We start from the raw sequence: 26767 nt of genomic DNA on the forward strand, positions 1-26767 counted from the left end.
GATCAGAAATACAGTGTAGACATTGTTAATGTTGTAAATGGAAACTGCAGATTTTTTATGGAATATCTACATAGGCGTACAGAGGCCCATTATCAGTAACCATCACTGCAGTGTTCCAATGGCACGTTGTGTTAGCTAATGCAATAATTGATCATTAGAAAACACTTTCGCAATTATGTTAGCACAGCTGAAAACTGTTGAGCTGATTAAAGAAGCAATAAAACTGTCCTTCTTTAAAAGTATTACTTTACTTTATTCCAACCTGTCCAACACACAATGTAGGGTATTTGAGTTGAAGGTCAAGATTATCCGGAAAATAAACTAAATAATGGAACATTGCAAAGGAGAAGTGGTTTGATGAACATGCACCCTCATACCCATAGTGTTTTTCCCGATATTGGTCCTTGTTCTTGTATTTAAACTGCACAAAAGGGGGTCAGGGTGTTACAAAATAGCACTAGTCCTTTTCCCTTCGCTCAAAAATATGCGAAAAAATCTATTTATAAATGAAATACAGACATCACCCAAAACTTTCAAAATGTACACCGTCACCTACAAAGTAATAGATTACATGTTTAAAATAAAGTGTGTAATAAAGGATATGATAAACTGTAGATCAAAAACATGGTTTTATTATAAATACATTAGTGGAATGGCAAACACTCATTGCCACACATGGTTTCTCTGGTAGATCATTTTAATATAAACGTTTTAAGAAGAATAGTTCAAGTCCATTGGTTAATACTTGTTGACGGACAAGGCTCTTAGCTACCTCGTCTCCACCACTTCTCTGTCAGTCTCTGTCAAAGGTTGTAGCTAGTCTTAGCCCATAAGCTTTTCCTTTTTTGAATCCATCACTTTCATTCCTCCTCTCTTCTTTGCAGCCTCTATTCAACTCTTCCACTCTCATTTTCTTTCCTCAGACCATGGAAGGGCTACTTCCTAGGAAGTTGTTGTGTAACGGAGATAAGAAAGGGAAAGCATAGAGATAGTGAGAGAGAGAAATGTAGAGAGAGCTTCCCCTACCTTTCTATTCTCTCAGACCATCGAGGAGCTGTTTCCCTGGGAGAAGGAAAAAAAAGAGAAGAAAGAGAGAGGGAGAGATTTCAGTCTTCATGAAGCAGGACTATTGGGAGACTACAGCTTTCCACTAGACACATTGTGAAAATGTTATGTGGAGTGATCCTCTCTTTGTTGAAACATCGGGAGTGTCGACACAAACCTCAAGCAGTCTTGGAGTGGGCTAATGCATTGTAGTTTTTTTCCCATCGCTTTCTTAGCTCAAACAACGGTTCCCAAATTTACTTTTATATCTCCATTATTTTATGGGAGAATTATACAAATCATGCTTATAATTAAATCATAACTTATTGTGTTTATACAAAGTTATGAGCCTGGCATAGTCACTGTCAGTTGAACAAAAATAAAGATTATTGCTCTCACCATATTGAGATAGGGGATATTAACCAACGATAAAATGAATCCAGACGCCACAGGGAAGAATGACCTGGAGGGAGATAGACAAATACATATGATGTGAGAACATGCTGACCCAGCAAATACTGTCAGTTCAGCCTAGAACTACCACAGAGGGAGTCTGTCTTTAATGTTGCCCAGGTTTCCTAGGCAAATCTCCATTCGGGAAATATGAATGTAATCTTATTTTCTCTTAGAACCACAGGGAGGTATCAGACATTTATGATTTTTTGAAATGTAAGCTTTCTCACATGTTTTGGCCATGGTAAAATGTTTGTCTTAGAAAGTGGTTCAAGGCTGGTCCCTGGATGTGGTCAGTAAAGTGATATACACTCTGTGGCCAGTTTAGTAGGAACACCACCCCGTTCATGAAAAGTGATCACTCCTACAAACAGTCACATGGCCATGGTTTGATTTATAAAGCAGATTAAACTAGAGGCGAAAGAAACGCACACCTATTTAGGCGAGGTGCTGGATAGCGAAGCAGAACACTTGAAGAATTAAAGGAGAGCCGCACACTCTAGGAGCTCAGATGCAATAATTTAATAACCTAATATCCAACATTTTCGACAGACAAGCTTTATAAAGCAGGCAAACAGGCATTGAGGCATTCAGTTACTGTTCGACTGAAAGTTAGAATGGGCAAAATGAGTGACCAACGCTACTTTGAGCATGGTATGATCATTGGTTCCAGGCTTCCAGGTGCCTGGTTCCAGTATCTCAGAAAAGTTTGGGCTCCTGTGCTTATCACGCACGACAGGGTCTAGGGTTAAGTCTTGTGGGCAAAAACAGCTCTTTGATGAGAGGTTGAAGGAGAATCGCAAGAATTGTGCAAGCTAACAGATGGGCCACAAACAGGCAAACAGTGGTGTACAGAACGACATCTCAGAGAGCACAGGGATCTAACCGAGGAGCAGACAGATATAGGAGCGGCAATCAACAAGGTAATGGAGTCCAGGTGAGTCCATCAAGCGCTGATGCGTGTAATGATGGTGACAGGTGTGCGTAATGATAGGCATTCTGGCGTGCTCGAGCGCCAGTAAGAAGGAGCAGGAGCAGGCGTGACACATATGATATGTGAATGGGCAACATTCCATTCTGAAGTTTATATTCTCTTTCTTCAGTCCAAATAATTTCTGCCATCGATTTCAATTAATTTGGCGCCATTTTTTTGTGGTTGGAACTTTCCAATCAGTCGGTATGAAAAAGATGAAATGAGGCAGGCGTTTAAAAATACAGTGCTGTCGCAAGGTACTGAATGTTTCTCATGTAACATAATCCTCTCCCAGCTATCCTGTTTTTTAACTTGTTGTTCCAACTTGCTTCCATTAACGCATGTCTTCTCAGATGCTCTGGATGTCTAAGGCCCTCAATGATGAAAGTGTCTGCTGAATTACTAAAATGTAAAATGTCCTCTTTTTCACTATCCTAGAGGTGCTCTTTTTTTTACACACCTGAACAGGAGCACGAAGCCGTAGCTCTCCACAGCCATGCCGATGATTGGCCAGCGGAACAGCACCAAGGCCACGCCACCGAGGAAGAAGGTGGAGCCTCTGAGCTTCTGTCTCTGGAAGAAGAACCCTGCCGTCCTTCTCGGGCCAATGATGAACGCCAGGCCAGCCAGAAACAGAACCTGACGGAAAGAAGGACGAGACAAGCTTTGTTTGAAAACGTAGAACATACATTCTTCCTGTTTGTGCAGCTAATATTGTCACTGTCACTATTACTTCCTGTTACTATGACTATTGTCAAGCAACCCAACTGGCGTTGAAAAAAATATGTAGACAGTACAGTGCAGGTGTGTATTAATTTCAAAATATTGGTTATAGATTTACAGAGTGCCATGTGAAAAGAGTATAAGTCATGCTGTGTGTAACATCATGTTATTAATGCTATATCAGTGGCCTCTGTTGACCTGTTACCTGCTTCCCCTAGCCAGGCGGTGAACGTTGCATGATGGTGAGAGGGGAGCACAGTGTCAGTGTGCGATAGCGATTATTACTCACATTCCCAAATGCCAGTAAGACAGAGTCAAAGTACAGCAGCACGCCAAAGAGCAGAAAGAAGAGGCCGAAGCCTGTGAGACCAACACCAATCTCTGGAACACACACACACACACAAACATTTGTGAGAGTCAGCCTGGGTAGTTCAACCAACTATAGGCCTACAGACTGTTCATACATTTAGATAACCTCTAGAGGTAAAACAGTATTCATATCCATAAAGGCTTTCACCATAACACACTTCAAAGTTCAAAGTCTTCACAATGACATCACTCAAGACCAAGTACATGTTGCTTAACGCAAGTCTCAGAGTTGAAGGTAAAACAAATAAACACTGTGATTGTATGGACAGCCGTTCTTAACCACTTACTCTGAGTCTCTGTGATTGAAACCATGATGATTTTTCGTCCTCCCCTGAATTCTCTCTCCTTCACTCCCCCCTGTTGCGTATCTCTCTCGCTCCTTCTCCTTGGGAGTTCGGTGTAGATCTGTGCTTCTTCCTTCTCTGTGGTGACCTTTGAACTGAGCTGTCACCCTGTGAACATTAACCAGACGGGGGGGGGGGGGGGGGGGGGGGGGTCACCAGTCACCAAAAGTCACCAGACCTTAGCAATGAGAAATGTAGTTAGTTTGAAGAAATGAGCCAGGGGTGGATCTGGCAATTCTGGAAAATGCCATATGGGCTGGGTAATTTTTTTGTTTGGTGGGCTAGTCGAAATTGACATGGCCTGTTAACCAGTTGCATCTCTAGGGGCGCTATTTCATTTTTGGATAAAAAACGTTCCCGTTTTAAGCGCGATATTTTGTCACGAAAAGATGCTCGACTATGCATATTCTTGCCAGTTTTGGAAAGAAAACACTCTGAAGTTTCAGAATCTGCAAAGATTTTGTCTGTAACTGCCCCAGAACTCATTCTACAGGCGAAACCAAGATGATACGTCAAACAGGAAATGAGCAGAATTTCTGAAGCTCTGTTTTCTAATGTCTCCTTATATGGCTGTGAATGCGACAGGAATAAGCTTAGACCTTCTGCCGTTTCCCCAAGATGTCGGCAGCATTGTGACGTATTTGTAGGCATATCATTGGAAGATTGACCATAAGAGACTACATTTTCCAAGTGTCCGCCTGGTGTCCTGCATCGAAACTGCTGCGCAAAGCCATGTGCAAGTATTTTTCCATTTGATTGAGAGGGGAAACCATGCTTCCACGAACGATATATAATCGAAGAGATATGTGAAAAACACCTTGAGGATTGATTCTAAACAACGTTTGCCATGTTTTCAGTCGATATTATGGAGTTAATTTGGAAAAAAGTTCGCGTTTTGAGGACTGAATTTTCGTTTTTTTTTGGTAGCCCAATGTGATGTAAAAAACGGAGCTATTTCTAATACACAAGGAATCTTTTTGGAAAAACTGAGCATCTACTATCTAACTGAGAGTCTCCTCATTGAAAACATCTGAAGTTCTTCAAAGGTAAATTATTTTATTTGAAGGCTTTTATGTTTTTGTTGAAATGTTGCGTGCTGGATGCTAATGCTAATGCTAACGCTAAATGCTACGCTAGCTAGCTACTTTTACACAAATGATTGTTTTCCTATGGTTGAGAAGCATATTTTGAAAATCTGAGATGACAGTGTTGTTTACAAAAGGCTAAGCTTGAGAGATGGCATATTTATTTCATTTCATTTGCGATTTTCATGAATAGTTAACGTTGCGTTATGGTAATGAGCTTGAGTCTGTATTCACGATCCCGGATCCGGGATGGGGAGATCAGAAAGGTTAAAATTTAGTTTTATACATTTTGCGCAATTTGTCTGTTGCATGCTGACTAAACTGGCCGCGTTGCGTGCACAAGTGTTGCAAAATAAATGTACACGTACAGTGCATTCAGAAAGTATTCACAGCCTTTGACTTATTCCACATTTTACTGTGTTACAGCCTGAACTCAACCATCTCAAATAAAATCAATTAAAATTGTACTGGTCACATGATTAGCAGATGTCATTGCGAGTGTAGCGAAATGCTTATGCTTCTAGATCTGACAGTGCAGCAGTATCTAACAGGTAATATGTAACAATTCCACAACAAAACTTAATTCATTAACTGTATAACAAATTCCACAACAAAACCTAACACACACAATCTAGTAAAGGAATGGGATGAGAATGCAGAAGTATTAAATATATGGATGAGCAGTGACAGAGCGGCTAAGATGCAATAGATACTGAAGGATACAGTATATAGTATATACAGTTGAAGTCTGAAGTTTACATACACCTTAGCCAAATACACTTAAACTCAGTTTTTCACAATTCCTGACATTTAATCCTAGTATTAATTCCCTGCCTTAGGTCAGTTAGGATCGCCACTTTATTTTAAGACCAGCACTTTATTTTAATAATAGTAGAGTGATTTATTTCAGCTTTTATTTCTTTCATCACATGCCCATTGGGTCAGAAGTTGACATACACTCAATTAGTATTTGGTAGCATTGCCTTTAAATTGTTTAACTTGGGTCAAATGTTTCGGGTAGCCTTCCACAAGCTTCCCACAATAAGTTGGGTGGACTGGCCCATTCCTCCTGACAGAGCTGGTGTAACTGAGTCAGGTTTGTAGGCCTCCTTGCTCAAACACGCTTTTTCAGTTCTGCCCACAAATGTTCTATAGGATTGAGGTCAGGGCTTTGTGATGGCCACTCCAATACCTTGACTTTGTTGTCCTTAAGCCATTCTGCCACAACTTTGGAAGTATGCTTGGGGTTATTGTCCATTTGGAAGACCCATTTGCGACCAAGCTTTAACTTCCTGACTGATGTCTTGAGATGTTGCTTTAACCTCTTGAAGCTAGGGGGCATTATTTTTATTTTTGGAAAAATAAAGTTTCCAAAGTAAACGGCCTATTTCTCAGGACCAGATGCTAGAATATGCATATAATTGATAGCTTACGTTAGAAAACACCCTAAAGTTTCCAAAACTGTAAAAATATTGTCTATGAGTATAACAGAACTTATATTGCAGGCGAAAGCCTGAGAAAAATCCAATCAGGAAGTGACTCTTATTTTGAAACCTTTGTGTTCCTATGCATCCCTGTTGACCATTGAAAGGGATATCAACCAGATTCATTTTTCTATGATTCCCTAAATTGTCTACAGCCTTTAGACATAGTTTCAGGCCTTTATTTTGAAGAATGAGCGTGAACGACCACATTACGTCAGTGGTCAGGTGGGAGTGATTCTTGCGCAGTGTCGCCGCCCCAAGGTGCAGCAGGAGAAGCGGCAGCAGGAGCAGCGCAAGGAGGAATGGACATGGGAGCACGAGTTGGACGGTGATGGACTCTGGACACAGCCGGGGGAATATCGCCGCCCCAAGGCAGAGCTGGAGGCAGCCAAAGCGGAGAGGCGGCGGTTTGAAGAGGCAGCACGGAAGCAGGGCTGGAAACCCGAGTGTCAGCCCCAAAAATGTATTGGGGGGGGGGGGGGGGGGGGGGGACAGGAAGTATGGCGAAGCCAGGTAGGAGACCTGCGGCAACTTCCTGTGCTAACTTCCTGTGCTTACCGGAGAGCGAGAGAGACCGGGCAGGCACCATGTTATGCTGTGGTGCGCACGGTGTCCCCAGTGCGGGTGCATAGCCCGGTGCGGTACATACCAGCTCCTCGCATCGGCCGGGCTAGAGTGGGCATCGAGCCAAGTGCCATGAAGCCGGCTCTACGCATCTGGTCTCCAGTGCGTATCCTTGGGCAGGCGTACATGGCACCAGCCTTACACATGGTGTCCCCGGTTCGCCTGCACAGCACAGCGTGGGCTATTCCACCTCGCTGCACTGGCAGGGCTACCGGGAGCATTCAACCAGGTAAGGTTGGGCAGGCTCGGTGCTCAAGAGCTCCAGTGCGCCTGCACGGTCCGGTCTATCCAGTGCCACCTCCACGCACCAGCCCTCCGGTGGCAGCCCCCCGCATTAGGCTTCCTGTGCGTGTCCAGAGCCCAGTACTCCCTGTTCCTCCTCCCTGTGCTCGTCCTGAGGTGCGTGTCCTCGGCCCAGTATCACCAGCGCCGGCACCACGCACCAGGCCTACAGTGCGTCCCGTCTGTCCAGAGCTGCTAGAGTCTCCCGTCTGTCCAGAGCTGCTAGAGTCTCCCGTCTGTCCAGAGCTGCTAGAGTCTCCCGTCTGTCCTGAGCTGCTAGAGTCTCCCGTCTGTCCAGAGCCGCTAGAGTCTCCCGTCTGTCCAGAGCCGCTAGAGTCTCCCGTCTGTCCAGAGCCGCTGGAGTCTCCCGTCTGTCCAGAGCCGCTAGAGTCTCCCGTCTGTCATGAACCATCAGAGCCGCCAGTCAGCCAGGATCTTCCAGAGCCGCCAGTCAGCCAGGATCTTCCAGAGCCGCCAGTCAGCCAGGATCCTCCAGAGCCGCAAGTCAGCCAGGATCCGCCAGAGCCGCCAGTCAGCCAGAATCTGCCAGTCAGCCAGGATCCGCCAGAGCCGCCAGTCAGCCAGGATCCGCCAGTCAGCCAGGATCCGCCAGAGCCACCAGTCAGCCAGGATCCGCCAGAGCCACCATTCAGCCAGGATCCGCCAGAGCCGCCATTCAGCCAGGATCCGTCAGAGCCGCCATTCAGCCAGGATCCGCCAGAGCCGCCATTCAGCCAGAAGCTGCCAGAGCCGTCAACCAGCCTGAGCTACCTCTCAGTCCTGAGCTACCTCAGTCCGGAGCTGCCCCTCAGTCCAATGGGGCCATTTAGTAGGGTTGCAAATCCGAGGTCGGCGGCGAGGGTCGCCGTTCCTAGGATGCTACAAAAACGGACTAAGACTATGGTGGAGAGGGGTCCCCGTCCTGCACCAGAGCCGCCACCGTGGACAGACGCCCACCCAGACCCTCCCCTATGGGTTTAGGTGTGCGGCCAGGAGTCCGCACCTTTGGGGGGGTACTGTCACGCCCTGGCCTTAGTTATCTTTGTTTTCTTTATTATTTTGGTTAGGCCAGGGTGTGACATCGGTGATTTTATATGTTTGTCTTGTCTAGGGGTTTTTGTAGATTTATGGGGTTGTGTTTTTTTAGGTGTCTAGGTAAGTCTATGGTTCCCTGGATTAGTTCTCAATCAGAGGCAGGTGTTTATCGTTGTCTCTGATTGAGAGCCATATTTAGGCAGCCATATTCTTTGGGTATTTTGTGGGTGATTGTTTCCTGGCTTTGTGTTTTATGCACCAGTTAGGACTGTTACGGTTTTCACGTTTATTGTTTTTGTAGTTTGTTCATGTTTGAGTTTACTTATTAAAAAAACATGAACTATAACCACGCTGCGTTTTGGTCCGCCTCTCCTTCCCAGGAAGAAAGCCGTGACAATATGAATATTTTCTAGTAATATTTTTTGACTGTTGCGCTATGCTATTCAGCGGTTGCTTATAACAATTTTTTTTCCGTCTGGGTTGATAGAAATGAGGTAAAACTGATTTAGGTTTCCCTGCATTAAAGTCCCCGGCCACTAGGAGCGCAGCCTCTGGATGAGTGTTTTCCTGTTTGCTTACACTTTGTATTCAGGACAAAAAGTTAATTGCTTTGCCACATTTTTTGTAGTATTACCTCAGTGGCTTGTTGCAAACAGGCTTCCTTCTTTTTAGTCTGTCAATGAGGTTAGTATTGTAGAGGAACTACAATGTTGTTGATCCATCATCCGTTTTCTCTTATCAGAGCCATTAAACTCTGTAACTGTTTTAAAGTCACCAATGGCCTCATGGTGAAATCCCTGAGAGGTTTTCTTCCTCTCCGGCAACTGAGTTAGGAAGGACGCCTGTATCTTTGTAGTGACTGGGTGTATTGATAAACCATCAACTGTAATGAATAACTTCACTATGCTCAAAGATATTAGATGTCTTCTTTTTTTTAAACCAACTACCAATAGGTGCCCTTCTTTGCGAGGCATTGGAAAACCTCCCTGGTCTTTGTTGAGGCAGTCATTCAAAAATCATGTTAACCCATAAGAGTCTAAGCCCTGTCAAAGCTGGGGGGGGGGGGGGGGGGGCTAAGCTATATGGAATTTTTTAAAGAATGTCATACAAAAGATAATTTGTGATTTGATTTAGAATTTTAAGACCTATTGAAGTTTAACTTCTTGATGCACCCATCCCGTTAGCGGGAAGTGCAATATAGAAAAACACAGTTTAGCTTGTTGTTAATCTACCTGGCATGTCAGATTTCAATAAAGCTTTTCGGCAAAAGCATACCAAGCGTTTATGTAAGGACATCTCTCTCAGTAGATAAAATATTGCAAACAGCTAGCAGCCAAGTAGATTGGTCACGAAAGTCAGAAAGCAATAAATTAAATCGATTACCTTTGATCTTCGGATTTTTGCACTCACGAGACTCCCAGTTACACAAAAATGTTCCTTTTGATCCATAAAGATTTTATATCCAAAACACCTCCATTTGGTTGGCGCGTTAAGTTTAGAAATCCATAGGCTCGAGCGGTCACGAGATCGCAGACGAAAATGGTATCCAAATAGTATTCCAAATAGTATCCGTAATGTTCGTAGAAACATTTCAAAAGTTTTTTTATAATCAATCCACAGGTTGTTTTTACAATATATAATCGATAATATATCAACCGGGAATGTAGCTTCTTCAATAGGGGAGAGAGAGAAAATGGCTGCTCCAAGCTGTTGCGCATACAAAACGCTGCTGGCACCCAGCCATACAATGACGGGATGTGATCTTTCTCACTCATTTTTCAAAATAAAAGAGCCTGAAACTATGTCTAAAGACTGTTCACACCATGGGGAAGCCATAGGAAAGGGAATCTGATTGATATCCCTTTAAATGGAGCGAAGGCAGGCTATTGAACATGGAGCTTTCAAAATTGAAGCCACTCCGGGTTGGATTTTCCTCAGGTTTTCGCCTGCAATATTGTTCTGTGATTCTCACAGACAATATTTTGACAGTTTTGGAAACTTTAGAGTGTTTTCTATCCTAATCTGATAATTATATGCATATTCTAGATTCTGGGCCTGAGAAATAGGCAGTTTAATTTGGGTACATTTTTCATCCAAACATCAAAATCCTGCTCCCTACACTCAATTAACACATTTTTTTTTAAACATTTGATGAAATATTACACACAATAACACCTTGAATAACATATTCACTACATGGAACAACAGATAGTCCCCCCCAAAAAAATCTAAAGGAAGTTGGTTCTAAAGTGTCTGTCCAACATCTGAGAACTACAGTATAAGAAAGATCAGGATGTATTTAACCCCTTATTTATGTCTTGTGAGGCCGGTGGGCGTCCTAAAGAAAAACTGACATGTTCACGTCAGTGAGAGTCTCGCTGTTACACAGAGGGGGCATATTAGTGTGTATCCCAAACTTTTCGGACACTACAGACAGAAGTTGACAGATCGGCTAAAACGACTTTAGACAAGCCCCAAGATGCTTTTCTCAAAATATAATTCCACTTTGACATTATGGGGTATTGTGTGTGTGTAGGTCAGGGACCACAAAACTCTCAATTTAATCCATTTAAAATTCTGCCTGTAACACAAAAAACGTGGAAAAAGTCAAGGTGTGTGATTACTTTTTGAAGGTACTGTACATGTCATTCAACCATTTCATCTGAACTGCTTGTGGTTGTCAACTGGGTCTGCATAGCCAGACACTAAAATATAACTTGGTTCTTGGAACTTGGTTATATTTAAGACGGTGGACGCGCTGCAAGTCCCACCTCTCCCCTCTACTCTTTGATTTTTACAATCATGCTAACTGTAATGATGGAGTGGTGAGTCGGAAGCAGGTGGAATGTTTTAATAAAACAACAAAACCAAGAACACACCACTAACATCAGGCAGTATGACGATACACAAGAACAATACCAACTGGTGAGTGAACATGGGAGATTGACATATAAAGGGGAGGAAATGATGAAGGTAATGGAGTCTAGGTGTGAATCACAATGATTCACAGGTGCGAATAATGATGAGTGCCAGGTGTGCGTAATGATGATTCCCATGACTGGTGGTTAGTACTCTGGCGACAGTGTAAGCCGGAGGGGAAGAGCAGGAGCAGACGTGACACTAACCGACGTGGGTGATTGAAAGATGAACGAGGTCCAGTTGGTGGTGATAATGCACCTTAAAGTTGGTTGCCAACTTTCATATAAAATCCACAGAAGTAGGAGATAGATGAACAAGAGATTATTAAAAGAAAATTAACTAAAAACAAACTAGTTTCCCCCCTTTTATCTGTGGATTAATTGTCGTAGATTAGAGAACACACAATTTTGTATGACTGAAAATGGGTCAAAATTATACACAAAACAAGGACAACATGCATTTCAGGTAAAATAACCACCCAAATGTCCCAGGTCAAATTAGCTAGCAACAACAATCTAGCTAAATGTCCATGAATAGTTCATATGTGATTCAACCCATTCCCAAACTAATATAGAAGGTTCAGAGTTGGTTTTGGTATTTTAAACTCCGAAATTAATCTATGTAATCTCCAAAAGTAATTATTTATCCTGACAGGGCCATAAACAATAACTAGTAATGCTGCATACTCCAAGGAAGGTTAAAATCTCACCATTCTGGTAAAAATAGTTAGGTGTAGTCACTTTTGAGGACACAAGCACAAGTACACTGTACAAATATTATACATTTTATATGATGTATTTCCTATTCAACAAAACTGTATGAATAAGGTTTGAAATTACTTATTTTTTCTAAATATAGTATAATTGAATAAAAAATGACTAACTATAAAATGTCACCTTCCTTATAACTGTAAAATACATACAGTGCCTTGCGAAAATATTCGGCCCCCTTGAACTTTGCGACCTTTTGCCACATTTCAGGCTTCAAACATAAAGATATAAAAGTGTATTTTTTTGTGAAGAATCAACAACAAGTGGGACACAATCATGAAGTGGAACGACATTTATTGGATATTTCAAACTTTTTTAACAAATCAAAAACTGAAAAATTGGGCGTGCAAAATTATTCAGCCCCCTTACGTTAATACTTTGTAGCGCCACCTTTTGCTGCGATTACAGCTGTAAGTCGCTTGGGGTATGTCTCTATCAGTATTGCACATCGAGAGAATAACATTTTTTCCCATTCCTCCTTGCAAAACAGCTCGAGCTCAGTGAGGTTGGATGGAGAGCATTTGTGAACAGCAGTTTTCAGGTCTTTCCACAGATTCTCGATTGGATTCAGGTCTGGACTTTGACTTGGCCATTCTAACACCTGGATATGTTTATTTTTGAACCATTCCATTGTAGATTTTGCTTTATGTTTTGGATCATTGTCTTGTTGGAAGACAAATCTCCGTCCCAGTCTCAGGTCTTTTGCAGACTCCATCAGGTTTTCTTCCAGAATGGTCCTGTATTTGGCTCCATCCATCTTCCCATCAATTTTAACCATCTTCCCTGTCCCTGCTGAAGAAAAGCAGGCCCAAACCATGATGCTGCCACCACCATGTTTGACAGTGGGGATGGTGTGTTCAGGGTGATGAGCTGTGTTGCTTTTACGCCAAACATAACGTTTTGCATTGTTGCCAAAAAGTTCAATTTTGGTTTAATCTGACCAGAGCACCTTCTTCCACATGTTTGGTGTGTCTCCCAGGTGGCTTGTGGCAAACTTTAAACAACACTTTTTATGGATATCTTTAAGAAATGGCTTTCTTCTTGCCACTCTTCCATAAAGGCCAGATTTGTGCAATATACGACTGATTGTTGTCCTATGGACAGAGTCTCCCACCTCAGCTGTAGATCTCTGCAGTTCATCCAGAGTGATCATGGGCCTCTTGGCTGCATCTCTGATCAGTCTTCTCCTTGTATGAGCTGAAAGTTTAGAGGGACGGCCAGGTCTTGGTAGATTTGCAGTGGTCTGATACTCCTTCCATTTCAATATTATCGCTTGCACAGTGCTCCTTGGGATGTTTAAAGCTTGGGAAATATTTTTGTATCCAAATCTGGCTTTAAACTTCTTCACAACAGTATCTCGGACCTGCCTGGTGTGTTCCTTGTTCTTCATGATGCTCTCTGCGCTTTTAACGGACCTCTGAGACTATCACAGTGCAGGTGCATTTATACGGAGACTTGATTACACACAGGTGGATTGTATTTATCATCATTAGTCATTTAGTTTAACATTGGATCATTCAGAGATCCTCACTGAACTTCTGGAGAGAGTTTGCTGCACTGAAAGTAAAGGGGCTGAATAATTTTGCACGCCCAATTTTTCAGTTTTTGATTTGTTAAAAAAGTTTGAAATATCCAATAAATGTCGTTCCACTTCATGATTGTGTCTCACTTGTTGTTGATTCTTCACAAAAAAATACAGTTTTATATCTTTATGTTTGAAGCCTGAAATGTGGCAAAAGGTCGCAAAGTTCAAGGGGGCCGAATACTTTCGCAAGGCACTGTATTTGCATATTTAGTGTTAGAGAAAATGTGCATATTGTCCAAAGGTCTCTCTTGATCAAAATGTCTGCCCCCATCGCTGTGATTGTCACAGAATTCTAACTTGGCTCCCTGAACTCCCTAGGAACTCACCTTTCATCTCATATTAACCTTGTCCATCTATGACAAACAGAAAGTGGTTTCTGTTTAAAATCTATTAATTAAGTTAGGTTATTGTCAACAGCAGTGAAAGCACTCTCTCCTGCTGCGATATGATGCAAGGATTCCAGGCATATAAACTCAGCAAAAAAAATGAAATGTCCCTTTTTCAGGACCCTGTCTTTCAAAGATAATTTGTAAACAATTAAATAACTTCACAGATCATCATTGTAAAGGGTTTATTTAACACTGTTTCCCATGCTTGTTCAATGAACCGTAAACAATCAATGAACATGCAGCTGTGGAACAGTCGTTAGACACTGACAGCTTACAGACGGTAGGCAATTAAGGTCACAGTTATGAAAACTTAGGACACTAAAGAGGCCTTTCTACTGACTCTAAAAAACACCAAAAGAAAGATACCCAGGGTCCCTTGTCATCTGCATAACGTGCCTTAGGCATCCTGCAAGGAGGCATTGTAACGGTTTTCTTTATGAGAAGGAGAGTCGGACCAAAATGCGGCGTGTAGATTACGATCCATGTTTATTGTGACTATAGCAACACGAATCTAAATACAAACAGTGCAAAATAATAAACGTAATGAAAACCGAAACAGCCTAAACTGGTGCAAACTAACACTAAGGACAGGAACAATCACCCACAAACACACAGTGAACCCCAGGCTACCTAAATATGGTTCCCAATCAGAGACAATGACGAACACCTGCCTCTGACTGAGAACCATATCAGGCTGAACATAGAAATAGACAAACAAGACATGAAACATAGAATGCCCACTCAGATCACACCCTGACCAATCAAAACATAGAAAATACAAAGTAAACTATGGTCAGGGCGTGACAGTACCCCCCCCCCAAGGTGCGGACTCCGGCCGCAAAACCTGAACCTATAGGGGAGGGTCTGGGTGGGCATCTGTCCGCGGTGGCGGCTCTGGCGCTGGACGTGGACCCCACTCCATGACAGTTTTAATCCCCCTCCTAAACGTCCCTAAATAGGTTACCCACCACAATGATAACATGGGACAGAGGGACAGCTCGGGACAGAGGTAACTCGGGACAGATGGGTAGCTCAGCCCTGAGAGGAAGCTCAGCACTGAGAAGAAGCTCAGCACTGAGAAGAAGCTCAGGCAGGTGGTTAGATCCGGCAGATCCTGGCTGGCTGGCGGTTCTGGAAGATCCTGGCTGACTGGCGGATCCGGAAGATCCTGGCTGACTGGCGGATCTGGGAGAATCTGGACGACTGGCAGATCTGGGAGAATCTGGCCGACTGGCAGATCTGGGAGAATCTGGCCGACTGGCAGATCTGGGAGAATCTGGCCGACTGGCAGATCTGGGAGAATCTGGCCGACTGGCAGATCTGGAAGAGTCTGGTCGACTGGCAGATCTGGAAGAGTCTGGTCGACTGGCAGATCTGGAAGAGTCTGGTCGACTGGCAGATCTGGAAGAGTCTGGACGACTGGCAGATCTGGAAGAGTCTGGACGACTGGCAGATCTGGAAGAGTCTGGACGACTGGCAGATCTGGAAGAGTCTGGACGACTGGCAGATCTGGAAGAGTCTGGACGACGGGCAGATCTGGAAGAGTCTGGTCGACTGGCAGATCTGGAAGAGTCTGGTCGACTGGCAGATCTGGAAGAGTCTGGACGACTGGCAGATCTGGAAGAGTCTGGACGACTGGCAGATCTGGAAGAGACTGGTCGACACAGACTGGCTGCTCTGGCTGCTCCATGCTGACTGACAGCTCTGGCTGCTCCATGCTGGCAGACTGCTCTGGCTGCTCCATGATGACTGGTAGCTCTGGCTGCTCCATGCTGACTGGCTGCTCCATGCTGACTGGCAGCTCTGGCTGCTCCATGCTGACTGGCTGCTCCATGCTGACTGGCAGCTCTGGCTGCTCCATGCTGACTGGCTGCTCTGGCTGCTCCATGCTGACTGGCTGCTCCATGCTGACTGGCTGCTCCATGCTGACTGGCGGCCCTGGCTGCTCCATGCTGACTGGCGGCCCTGGCTGCTCCATGCTGACTGGCGGCCCTGGCTGCTCCATGCTGACTGGCGGCCCTGGCTGCTCCATGCTAACTGGCAGCTCTGGCGGCTCCTTGCAGACTGGCAGCTCTGGCGGCTCCTTGCAGACTGGCAGCTTTGGCGGCATCCTGCAGACTGGCAGCTCTGGCGGCTCCTTGCAGACTGGCAGCTCCATGCAGACTGGCAGCTCTATGCAGACTGGCAGCTCCTTGCAGACTGGCAGCTCCTTGCAGACTGGCAGCTCCTTGCTAACTGGCAGCTCTAAGCTAACTGGCAGCTCTATGCTAACTGGCAGCTCTATGCTAACTGGCAGTTCTGAACAGGCGGGAGACTCCGGCAGCGCTGTAGAGAAGGCAGGCTCTAACAGCGCTAAACAGGCGGGAGACTTCGACAGCGCTGAAGAGAAGGAAGGCTCTGGCAGCGCTGGACAGGCGAGGCGCACTGTAGGCCTGATGCGTGGTGCTGGCACTGGTGGTACTGGGCCGAGGACACGCACAGGAAGCCTGGTGCGGGGAGCTGCTACCGGAGGGCTGGGGTGTGGAGGTGGTACTGGAAAAACCGGACCGTGCAGGCGCACTGGAGCTCTTGAGCACCGAGCCTGCCCAACCTTACCTGGTTGAATGCTCACGGTCGCCCTGCCAGTGCGGCGAGGTGGAATAGCCCGCACTGGACTATGCAGGCGAACCGGAGAAACCGAGCGCAAGGCTGGTGCCATGTAAACCGGCCCAAGGAGACGCACTGGGGACCAGCTGCGTAGAGCCGGCTTCATGGCATTAGGCTCGACGCTCAATCTAGCCCGGCCGACACGCGGAGCTGGAATATACCGCACCGGGCTATGCACCCGCACTGGAGACACCGTGCGCACCACTGCATAACACGGTGCCTGTCCGGTCTCTCTAGCCCCCCGGTAAGCACAGGGAGTCTGCCCAGGTCTCCTACCTGGCGTAGCCATACTCCCTGTTAGCCCCCCCCCAAGAAATTTTTGGGGCTGCCTCTCGGGCTTCCTTGCCAGCCGTGTTCCCTCATATCGCCGGCTCCTCTCTCCGGCTGCCTCTGCTCTCCTAAGTGCCTCCACCTGTTCCCATGGGAGGCGATCTCTTCCAGCCAGTATCTCCTCCCAAGTGTAACAGCCCTTGCCATCCAAAACGTCCTCCCATGTCCATTCCTCTTTACGCTGCTGCTGCTGCCTGTTGACACGCTGCTTGGTCCGTTGGTGGTGGGTGATTCTGTAACGGTTTTCTTTATGAGAAGGAGAGTCGGACCAAAATGCGGCGTGTAGATTACGATCCATGTTTATTGTGACTATAGCAACACGAATCTAAATACAAACAGTGCAAAATAATAAACGTAATGAAAACCGAAACAGCCTAAACTGGTGCAAACTAACACTAAGGACAGGAACAATCACCCACAAACACACAGTGAACCCCAGGCTACCTAAATATGGTTCCCAATCAGAGACAATGACGAACACCTGCCTCTGACTGAGAACCATATCAGGCTGAACATAGAAATAGACAAACAAGACATGAAACATAGAATGCCCACTCAGATCACACCCTGACCAATCAAAACATAGAAAATACAAAGTAAACTATGGTCAGGGCGTGACAGGCATGAGAACTGCAGATGTTACCAGGGCAAAAAAATGCAATGTCCGTACTGTGAGAAGACAGCGCTACAGGGAGACAGGAAGGACAGCTGATCGTCTTTGCAGTGGCAGACCACATTTAACAACACCTGCACAGGATCGGTACATCCGAACAGGGACAGGTACAGGATGGCAACAACAACTGCCCGAGTTACACCAGGAACGTACAATCCCTCCATCAGTGCTCAGACAGTCTGCAATAGACTGAGATGCTGGACTGAAGGCTTGTAGGCCTGTTGTAAGGCAGGTCCTCACCAGACATCACTGGCAACAATGTCGCCTATGGGCACAAACCCACCGTGGCTGGACCAGACAGGACTGGCAAAAAGTGGTCTATAATGATGAGTCGTGGTTTTGTCTCACTAGGGGTGATGGTCAGATTCGCATTTATCGTCGAAGGAATGAGCATTACACCGAGGCCTGTCCCCCAGAGTGGGATCGATTTGGAGGTGGAGGGTCCGTCTTGGTCTGGGGCAGTGTGCCACAGCATCATCGGACTGAGCTTGTTGTCATTGCAGGCAATCTCAACGCTGTGTGTTACAGGGAAGACATCCTCCTTCCTCATGTGGTACCCTTCCTGCAGGCTCCTCCTGACATGACCCTCCAGCATGACAATGCCACCAGCCATACTGATCATTATGTGTGTGATTTCCTGCAAGGCAGGAATGCCAGTGTTCTGCCATAGCCAGCGAAGAGCCCTGATCTCAATCCCATTGAGCACTTCTGGAACCTGTTGGATCAGAGGGTGAGGGCTAGGGCCATTCCCCCCAGAAACGTATGGAACTTGCAGGTGCCTTGGTGGAAGAATGGGGTAACATCTCACAGGAAGAACTGGCAAATCTAGTGCAGTCCATAAGGAGGAGATGCACTGCAGTACTTAATGCAGCTGGTGGCCACACCCGATACTGACTGTTACTTTTGATTTTGAACCCCCCTTTTTTCAGGACAAATTAATCAATTTCTGTTAGTCACATGTCTTTGGAACTTGTTCAGGTTATGTCTCAGTTGTTGAATCTTGTTCCGTTCATACAAATATTTACACATGATACGTTTGTTGAAAATAAGCGCAGTTGACAGTGAGAGGGCGTTTCTTTTTTTGCTGAGTTTACGTTGTTAGTGGCTGTGACGTGGGATTCTGCCAGGAGTTGATGAAGTCAGAAGAGCGATTAAAATGGTGGGAAGGACATACCAGCTTCAAGTGGTGTCAGATTTCACATCCTGCATCACATTGGTGGAAGAGAAATACTTCTGTGTCAGTGAGAATCAGGGCTACTGCTCCTTGAAAGCCATTTCGATCTACGGTGTCCACAGATCAATTTATAAGCAAATAACTATTATCAGAACCAAGCAGGTTCATTACATCAAAGTGGTTTTAACCTGCGTCTCATGAATGCATCTGGTAGGGATTGACAAAATCAAGATGCGCACGATGGGGCATGGGCGGAACCGGTTTGGGCGGAACCGGTTTGGTCAGTATGTTAATCTATAATGAGCCTCTGGCTGATCAGTGGGCAACAGCCCCCATCTTTCTAGATGAGCGGGCCTTGTTTTCTGACAGGCGGACCTGAAGTCATACAAAGTCAAACTCGTCATCAGCAAATAAACTTGCTCCAACTCCATCATCAGTTAGACAGCCAAGATCATGGATCATGCTGCTGTGTGACAAGTGAGCCACTCTCCTCTCCCTCATGAGCTCAAGAGAAGAATGCATTCTAATCGTATAACATTTCAAAATGCAATTGCAGGAAAAACAAACCTTCAGAAGCGTTGTCCCTTTGTCTCTGTCAAAGAGAAGAAAGTCTCAGCTTTCTGTTAGTAAATTCAGCTCAATTGCAACTATTTTACAACTAAGACTCTAAGTTTTGTTTTACTCTTCCTGGGGTCCAACAAAATTAAGGCAGTTTATACAATTTAAAAAACATTACAATACATTCATAGACTGTGTGCCCCCAGGCCCCCACCCCACCACAACCACATATATACAGTGGCTTCTCCTTTCAAAAGTTACGTGCTAACACCGCGGGACTTAGAGGTACCCAGCGTTACAGCTTCATTGCTCCAGAACACCACAAGGGGGAGTTAGAGCACTCATTATGCATTTGTGTCCCAAGGTTTTTATATGACCAATCATATCGAGTGGTTCCATTGACGAATTTGACGTGAGCCCTCCGTCCCTGGTGAATTTCTTCGGCAAAGATGGCTGACAAAACATTACGGGGGAAGCAAATGTCAATAGTTATAACATCATAATCAGTCAAGATAAAAACTGTACAATTGAGAGGAATATGTTAGTTAACGTAGAGACAAACGATTGTGCAAAGTTCATTTATGAAAATCAATATTTAGCAAGTTAGCAGACTAGCTAACATTAGCCAGCTAGCTAGCTGGTGTATTGACATGAGTATGACATTGTAATTTGTGTTGTTTAATGTTTTAGGGACTTCTGAGAAAACCAGCAAACCAGGCTGTCGTCTTGGGAAATAGTGGATGTAAAGAATCTAGTTAGCTGAAGCATTTACTGCAAATTGAATGTACAATTGTGTAAGCTTGCCTTGCCGTGCAATGCAGCTGAAGTAACATAGCTGGCTAACTATTTACTTGCTTATTGTGTAGTGGAGGATAAAAATAACTGTATGCCTATGGATGTGTAGCTAGCTGCAGTACGTACCAATCTATGAACCTCAGCTATCATAGTTGTTGAATCAACTTCAAGTTTGAATGGCATTAATGAAGCCTATGGATTGAGTAGAATATAATATGTTTATCGTGACAAGGATGCAAGTCCTATATACATGAGATCATCACATTGTAGCCTGTACATTGAATATATACACTGATCATGTATCCCTCCTTGGCAAATAAATGTGGTTCAGTTATGAATCTCTGTGAGACATTATTTTTCAGTCATATCCAATACCAGGTGTATCAATCTCCAGTCTTTGAATGATGCTATGTCTGCATGTATGTATTACAATTATACACTTCAACAGTGTTTATCACTCCTGCTCCTGGGACATCAATGATTACACATTGTAACTATGCAATAGACTAGAAACATGAGTTATGTAAAGGCTGAATTGTAATTCATATATACAGAAAACAAACCTATGGAAATCTAACTCCCTTCATCTGCATTCATCTGAGAACACTGAGATACTTAATGTCAACCAGTGGAGAATGTGAAATGCTTTATTGAAGAAGTTCATTATCCAGGTGTTATAAATACATAATACATGCATTATAATTATGATAATTATGAATACAAGTTTCATCTGTACTTCAATGCACATATGTTGTGCATTACAAAATGAGGAAGAAAGACGAGGTGGGGAGAGAGGTATAGAAGACAGAAAGGGAAAGAGGTAGGAACAGAGGCAGACAGAATATGAATCATGACTTACAGTGCTTCCCTAATATTCTCTCAGTTCATCACAATTACAGTGTCTCTAGCGGTGTCTCTTAACCAGCCTTGGGCCCCCAGTTTGCCAAAAGGTTATCTTAAAAGTGGGTGAGGTGGCGATGACGGGACTGGCTTCCTCTCTCACATCAAAACATACCTGCAGACGAGAGACAGATGGATAGAGAGAGCATGATTGAGCCTTGATTTTTTTATTATAACACTGTTAGTCATCATAATCATTAGGAGTATTCAGAATAATTTTAATTATTTTGCCTCTATGGCCTATTTATTGCCTTACCTCCCTACTCTTCTACATTTGCACACTGTAAATAGATTTTTATATTGTGTTATTGACTGTAAGTTTTCTTGTGTAACTCTGTGATGTTGTTTTTGTCGCACTGCTTTGCTCTATCTTGGCCAGGTTGCAGTTGTAAATGAGAACTTGTTCTCAACTGGCCTACCTGGTTAAATAAAGGTGAAATGAAAAATAAAGAAATTTAAAAAGGAGGTAAAATGCAAAATTGACCTTGGATCAGTAACTCTGGGGCTACTACATCTCTATCTGTATTTCAATGTAAAGCATCTCTTTAATAATACTTCCTGTTGACCCGACCAAGTGACCTCTCACCTATGATCATGCTGTTCCTTCTGTGTCAGCCAGTTCAGGTGCGGGAGGGGTTCACCAACACAGCTGATATAACCCAGAGGATTTAGGGAGAAGGGGGAGAGGGATGAAGTGAAAGAGAGATACTGTTATTGTGTGTGTGTGGTCTCACATGGTGTCCACACTAAGTGGCTACAGAGTACTTTATGCTGAAAAACAGACACATGAGGACAGACAATAGAAGATAATGTCATTATTAGACATAAATACCACTTGAAGCTTGATGATGACATGATCATTTGAATCAGCTGTTTAGTGCTAAGGCAAAAACAAAAATGTGCACAGCTGTTTGGAGCATTCCTATATGCCACAGCTGGTGCGGTGTCAGGTTTTCCTCTGTACTTAAAGGATGAATATTCCAACTCTCGGTGAAATGCTGCAGATCTGCCCGCAGACGAGGTAGGAACACATATCCCAAACAGAAGAGGTGGATAGAATTCGACAGGTCAAGGTATCCTTTTTCCTCCAAACTGTGCATGTGGGACAGGTTCCATGTACAACAAGACAGGCAGAGAGGAAGAGAGAAAAAAACACAGAACAGTTTAATTACCTCTGGTTATGGACAAGTTTGCCAGCAATAAAGCTTCCACGGCCTGTTCCTCAGACAGTGAACATCTGCCAATATCTACATTTTTGACCCCTTGATCAGCTCGCACTCTGAAAGTAAAGAAAATAGCTTATTTTTTGTAGATATGAAAACAATAATTGACATATGACCATTCAATCTAAAGCAGCAGATGTCATTTTCAGGATACGTCAATACAGCACAGAAAGCTTAACACCAGACTGGTATTGTGATTGTTCATTAGGTGATGGGAAATATGCAATATGTGTACAAAATAATATACTTACCTGTTGTGTCTTGAAAAAAAGCATTGGAAATAAAAGTGAAATGTTTAACCTTCTAACCTGTTTCATTATTTATGTATAACCAGTTGATGAAGAAACAACTCCAATTTCATACATCATTGAAAGTTTGTCTACGAATAATAAGTAAGAATACGACACATAAGTAAGAATTAAAAGGTAAAAAATTACTTAGATTTTAGGGAGACATTATACATCTTAGTACCTCATCAATTTATGATTTGTATCAATGTGGAATAGAGACAGGGGAGCAGGAACTGACTATTTTTGCAGAGCAATGCAACAAAGCTGGATCATTCTGGCAATGATACCTGCACCATCTATCTACAAGCTGCAAAGACTCCCTAACTCTTCGCCATTGTACACGATGGCCCATTGCTTGGAGACTTCTTTTGACCATTCTAAAGCCTGCATGGGGCATCATTGCCTTAATGGCGCTGACTTTCTGGTCTAACTCTTCCTCTGACAGAAGTATTGTGTCCTTTCATCCTTCTGTAAAAAAAAGCTAACTGTTATACTGGCATGAAATGTGATTATATGTCTATTTATTTTTGCATTTCACCTTTATTTAACCAGGTAGGCCAGTTGAGAACAAGTTTTCATTTAAAACTGCGACCTGGCAAAGATAGAACAAAGCAGAATGACACAAACAACACAAGAGTTACACATGGGATAAACAAATGTACCATCAATAACACAATAGACAAGTCTATATAGAGTGTGTGAAAATGTAGTAAGATTAGGGAGGTAAGACAATAAATAGGCGATAGTGGCGAAATAATTACAATTTAACAATTAAACACTGGAGTGATGGATGTGCAGAAAATGAATGTGCAAGTAGAGATACTGGGGAGAAAAGGAGCAAAAAATAAACAACAATATCATAAATATTATGGATTTTAAACATTTAGGTAGATATGTGTCTTATATTGTCTGAAAGCTTCAATTCTTGTTAGTCTAACTGCGCTGTCCAATTTACAGTAGCTATTACAGCGAAAACGGTAATATGGTGACCAGAAAGCTGAGATAAGGAGGGGCTTTACCTATCAAAGACTTATAGATGACCTGGAGCCAGGTGGTTTGGAGACGAATATAAAGCGAGGGACAGCCATGCAGGTTGCAATGGTGGGTAGAATATGGGGCTTTGGTGACAAAACAGATGGCACCGTGATAGACTACCTCCAATTTGCTGAGTAGAGTGTTGGAGGCTATTTTGTAAATGACATTGCCGATGTCAAGGATCGGTAGGCTACTCAGTTTTAAGAGGGTATGTTTGGAAACATGAGTGAAGGATGCTTTGTTCCGAAATAGGAAGCCGATACTAGATTTATTTTTGGATTAGATATGCTTAATTAATGTCTGGAAGGAGAGTTTACAGTTTAACCAGACAACTAGGTATTTGTAGATGTCCACATATTCTAAGTCAGAACCATCCAGAGAAGGGATGCTAGACTTGCGGGTGGGTGCGGGCAGTGATTGGTTGAAGAGCATGCACTTAGTTTTACTTGCATTTAAGAGCAGTTGGAGGCCACGGAAGGAGTGTTGTATGGCGTTGAAGCTCATCTGGAGGTTTGTAAGTTAACACAGTGTCCAAAGAAGGGCCAGAAGTATACAGAGTGGTGTCGTCTGCGTAGAGGTGGATCAGAGAATCACCAGCAGCAAGAGCGACATCATTGATCAGCTAACTACTAGCTATTTAAAAGTTGGACGGAAGGACGCCCAGTGCTGCCATCATCACACAGTCCTTCTTTGTAGGTGTCCGCTATGACTTCCTTTGTGTCGGAAAGAAAGGCTGAACAGTTTTGATAGTAACCAAACTGACTTTCAAATACATTTTTTGTTCTCTAAATATTTTTGGGGATTTTGCGCTCTGTTACAACATATTTGAATGGAAAGCTATTTTTACTTTGGAGCCTCGTTTTTGCTTTTAGAAAAATGATTTTGGATAAAAAAAAATGTTTTGCTCTCGACAAAAAGACATAGATTTGTTTCAAGTTGGGTAGGGGGGCTGTTAGCTGAACAATAGACTATTCAACCTTTACTAAAGAATAGTCTAATAGCCGAGCTAGGTGTGAAAAAACCCCATCCTATCACAGACCAGATTTGCCCTAACGATCAAGGGAGAGTTAGAGCACTGATTATGCTTTTGGGTCCCAATGCACAACTGTGTCTCTAACTGACAATGAATAGGCAATATAAACCAAATAATAAACTCACAACTTCAAATGAAACAAGCAGGGAGCAGGTTTCGAGTCCTCAACCTTTTTGCCCGAAGTCCAGCGCTATCGACTGTGCACCAAAAGCATGCTCAAGTCGCAGAGCCGATAGAGAGCATCCTCGCGGTAGCTTGCTACTCAATGTAATAAAGTAATGACTTTTCAAATAAGTTACCTTACACGTTATATTGGCTGACAATTTGTTAGCTACGCTGTCCTTGCAAACCACATAGCATATCATTACAGCAGTATGTACCGGTATGTTAGCTGTCTACCTAACGTTAGCAGTTATACGTCAAACTTTACAGTATATTAACTATAAGCTATCTAACTACACAACGTTTATTGACTTGATTATTCCCGTCATTCTTAGCTCAGCTAAATGATATAGTCGTTGTGCGTTCTCAATGGACGTTCGGGTGCTTTCGCAAATTCGCTCTGGCTATCTACACCTATTTCAGAGCACTGTCACCTGAGTACCAGAGCGCAAAATAATGAATTTACGAGTGCTCAACACTCGATGAATATGGCCGGTGTCAGTAAACATTGGCAAAAAAGCTATAAAAAAAAATGTCCAGCAGCACAGTTACTGTCACCAACGCTCTGGTTAACATTGAAACTGCCTAATCAGCTCTGCTAGAGTGAGTAAAATGGTCAGAGTGGCCTCATTTGTGTCTGGAAGTAGCTAACATGCTAGCCAACGTTAGCTTGGGTGCTTGACTGCCGTTGTAAGGCCAGAATGCTCAAATCAACCCTACAACGTGAGAAAGAAATGGTCTGAATTTACAAACTGAAAATCTGACAATGCTCTGAATTTATGAGTGTCACGTTGTATAGCGCCATATTTTCCATTCCATCCTCACAGACACCCAGAGGGTTTTTCATGTTCATGGAATAGAAACAGCATAATATTAATCAAATGAATTAAGCAAGTACCAGTCAAAATTTGGACACACCTACTCATCCCAGGATTTTCCTTTATTTGTATTATTTTCTACATTGTAGAATAATAGTGAATACATCACAACTATGAAACAACACATATGGAATCAGTTAAAACGTCTTAAGGCTAGGGGCCACTATTTTCATTTTTGGAAAAATAACGTTCCCAAAGTAAACGGGCTATTTCTCAGGACCAGATAATAGAATATGCATATAATTGACAGCTTAGGATAGAAAACACTCTAAAGTTTCCAAAACTGTAAAAATATTGTCTGTGAGTATAACAGAACTGATATTGCAGGTGAAAGTCTGAGAGAAATCCAATCAGGAAGTTAGTCTTATTTTGAAACCTCTGCGTTCCTATGCATCCCTATTGACCATTGAAAGGGATATCAACCAGATTCCTTTTTCTATGGCTTCCCTAATGTGTATACAGTCACTGGACATAGTTTCAGGCTTTTATTTTGAAAAATGAGCGTGAATGACAACATTGCGTCAGTGGTCAGGTGAGGGCTTTCAGAGTGATTTGTGCATAATAGACAAAGGCGACCATTGTTCCTCTTGCTCCTAGAGAAAAGCCAATTATCCCGGTTGATGTATTATTGACTAGATGTTTGAAAAACACCTTGAGAATTGATTATAAAAAATGTTTGACATGTTTCTGTCGATATTATGGATCTAATTTGTAATTTCTTTTGGCGTCGTGAACGCAATTTCCGGTGGATTTCTCAACAAAACGTGAACAAGAAAAGGAGGTATTTCGGCTATAACAATAATCTGTATGGAACAAAATGAACATTTGCTGTCTAACTGGGAGACAAACAAGACAAACGAGACAAACATCCAAAGCTCATCAAAGGTAAACAATTTAATTTGTTTGCTTTCCTGATTTTCGTGACCAAGCTTCCTTCCATTCAGAAATGTTCTTATAGATAGATGTTTAGGAGGTTGTCGGTCTTCGCATG

General features: G+C 43.4%; 1 protein-coding gene across 1 annotated transcript; it reads right to left on the bottom strand.

Annotated features, from left to right (window-relative positions):
* Positions 1 to 229: 229 nt before the first annotated feature.
* LOC110494056 (vesicle transport protein GOT1A) lies at positions 230 to 3995 on the bottom strand. The gene is made up of 6 exons (XM_036950064.2): positions 3850 to 3995; positions 3483 to 3574; positions 2931 to 3109; positions 1444 to 1507; positions 1027 to 1062; positions 230 to 942 (listed from the first exon to the last, which is right to left on the bottom strand). The coding sequence occupies exons 1-5, from the start codon at positions 3872 to 3874 to the stop codon at positions 1039 to 1041; spliced, it is 384 nt and encodes a 127-aa protein (XP_036805959.1). The 5' UTR covers positions 3875 to 3995; the 3' UTR covers positions 230 to 942; positions 1027 to 1038.
* Between the last annotated feature and the right edge of the window lie 22772 nt (positions 3996 to 26767).

The sequence above is a fragment of the Oncorhynchus mykiss genome, chromosome 17 (assembly GCF_057628025.1).
Source record: "Oncorhynchus mykiss isolate SJ-2025 chromosome 17, ASM5762802v1, whole genome shotgun sequence".
Classification (NCBI taxonomy): Eukaryota; Metazoa; Chordata; class Actinopteri; order Salmoniformes; family Salmonidae; genus Oncorhynchus; species Oncorhynchus mykiss.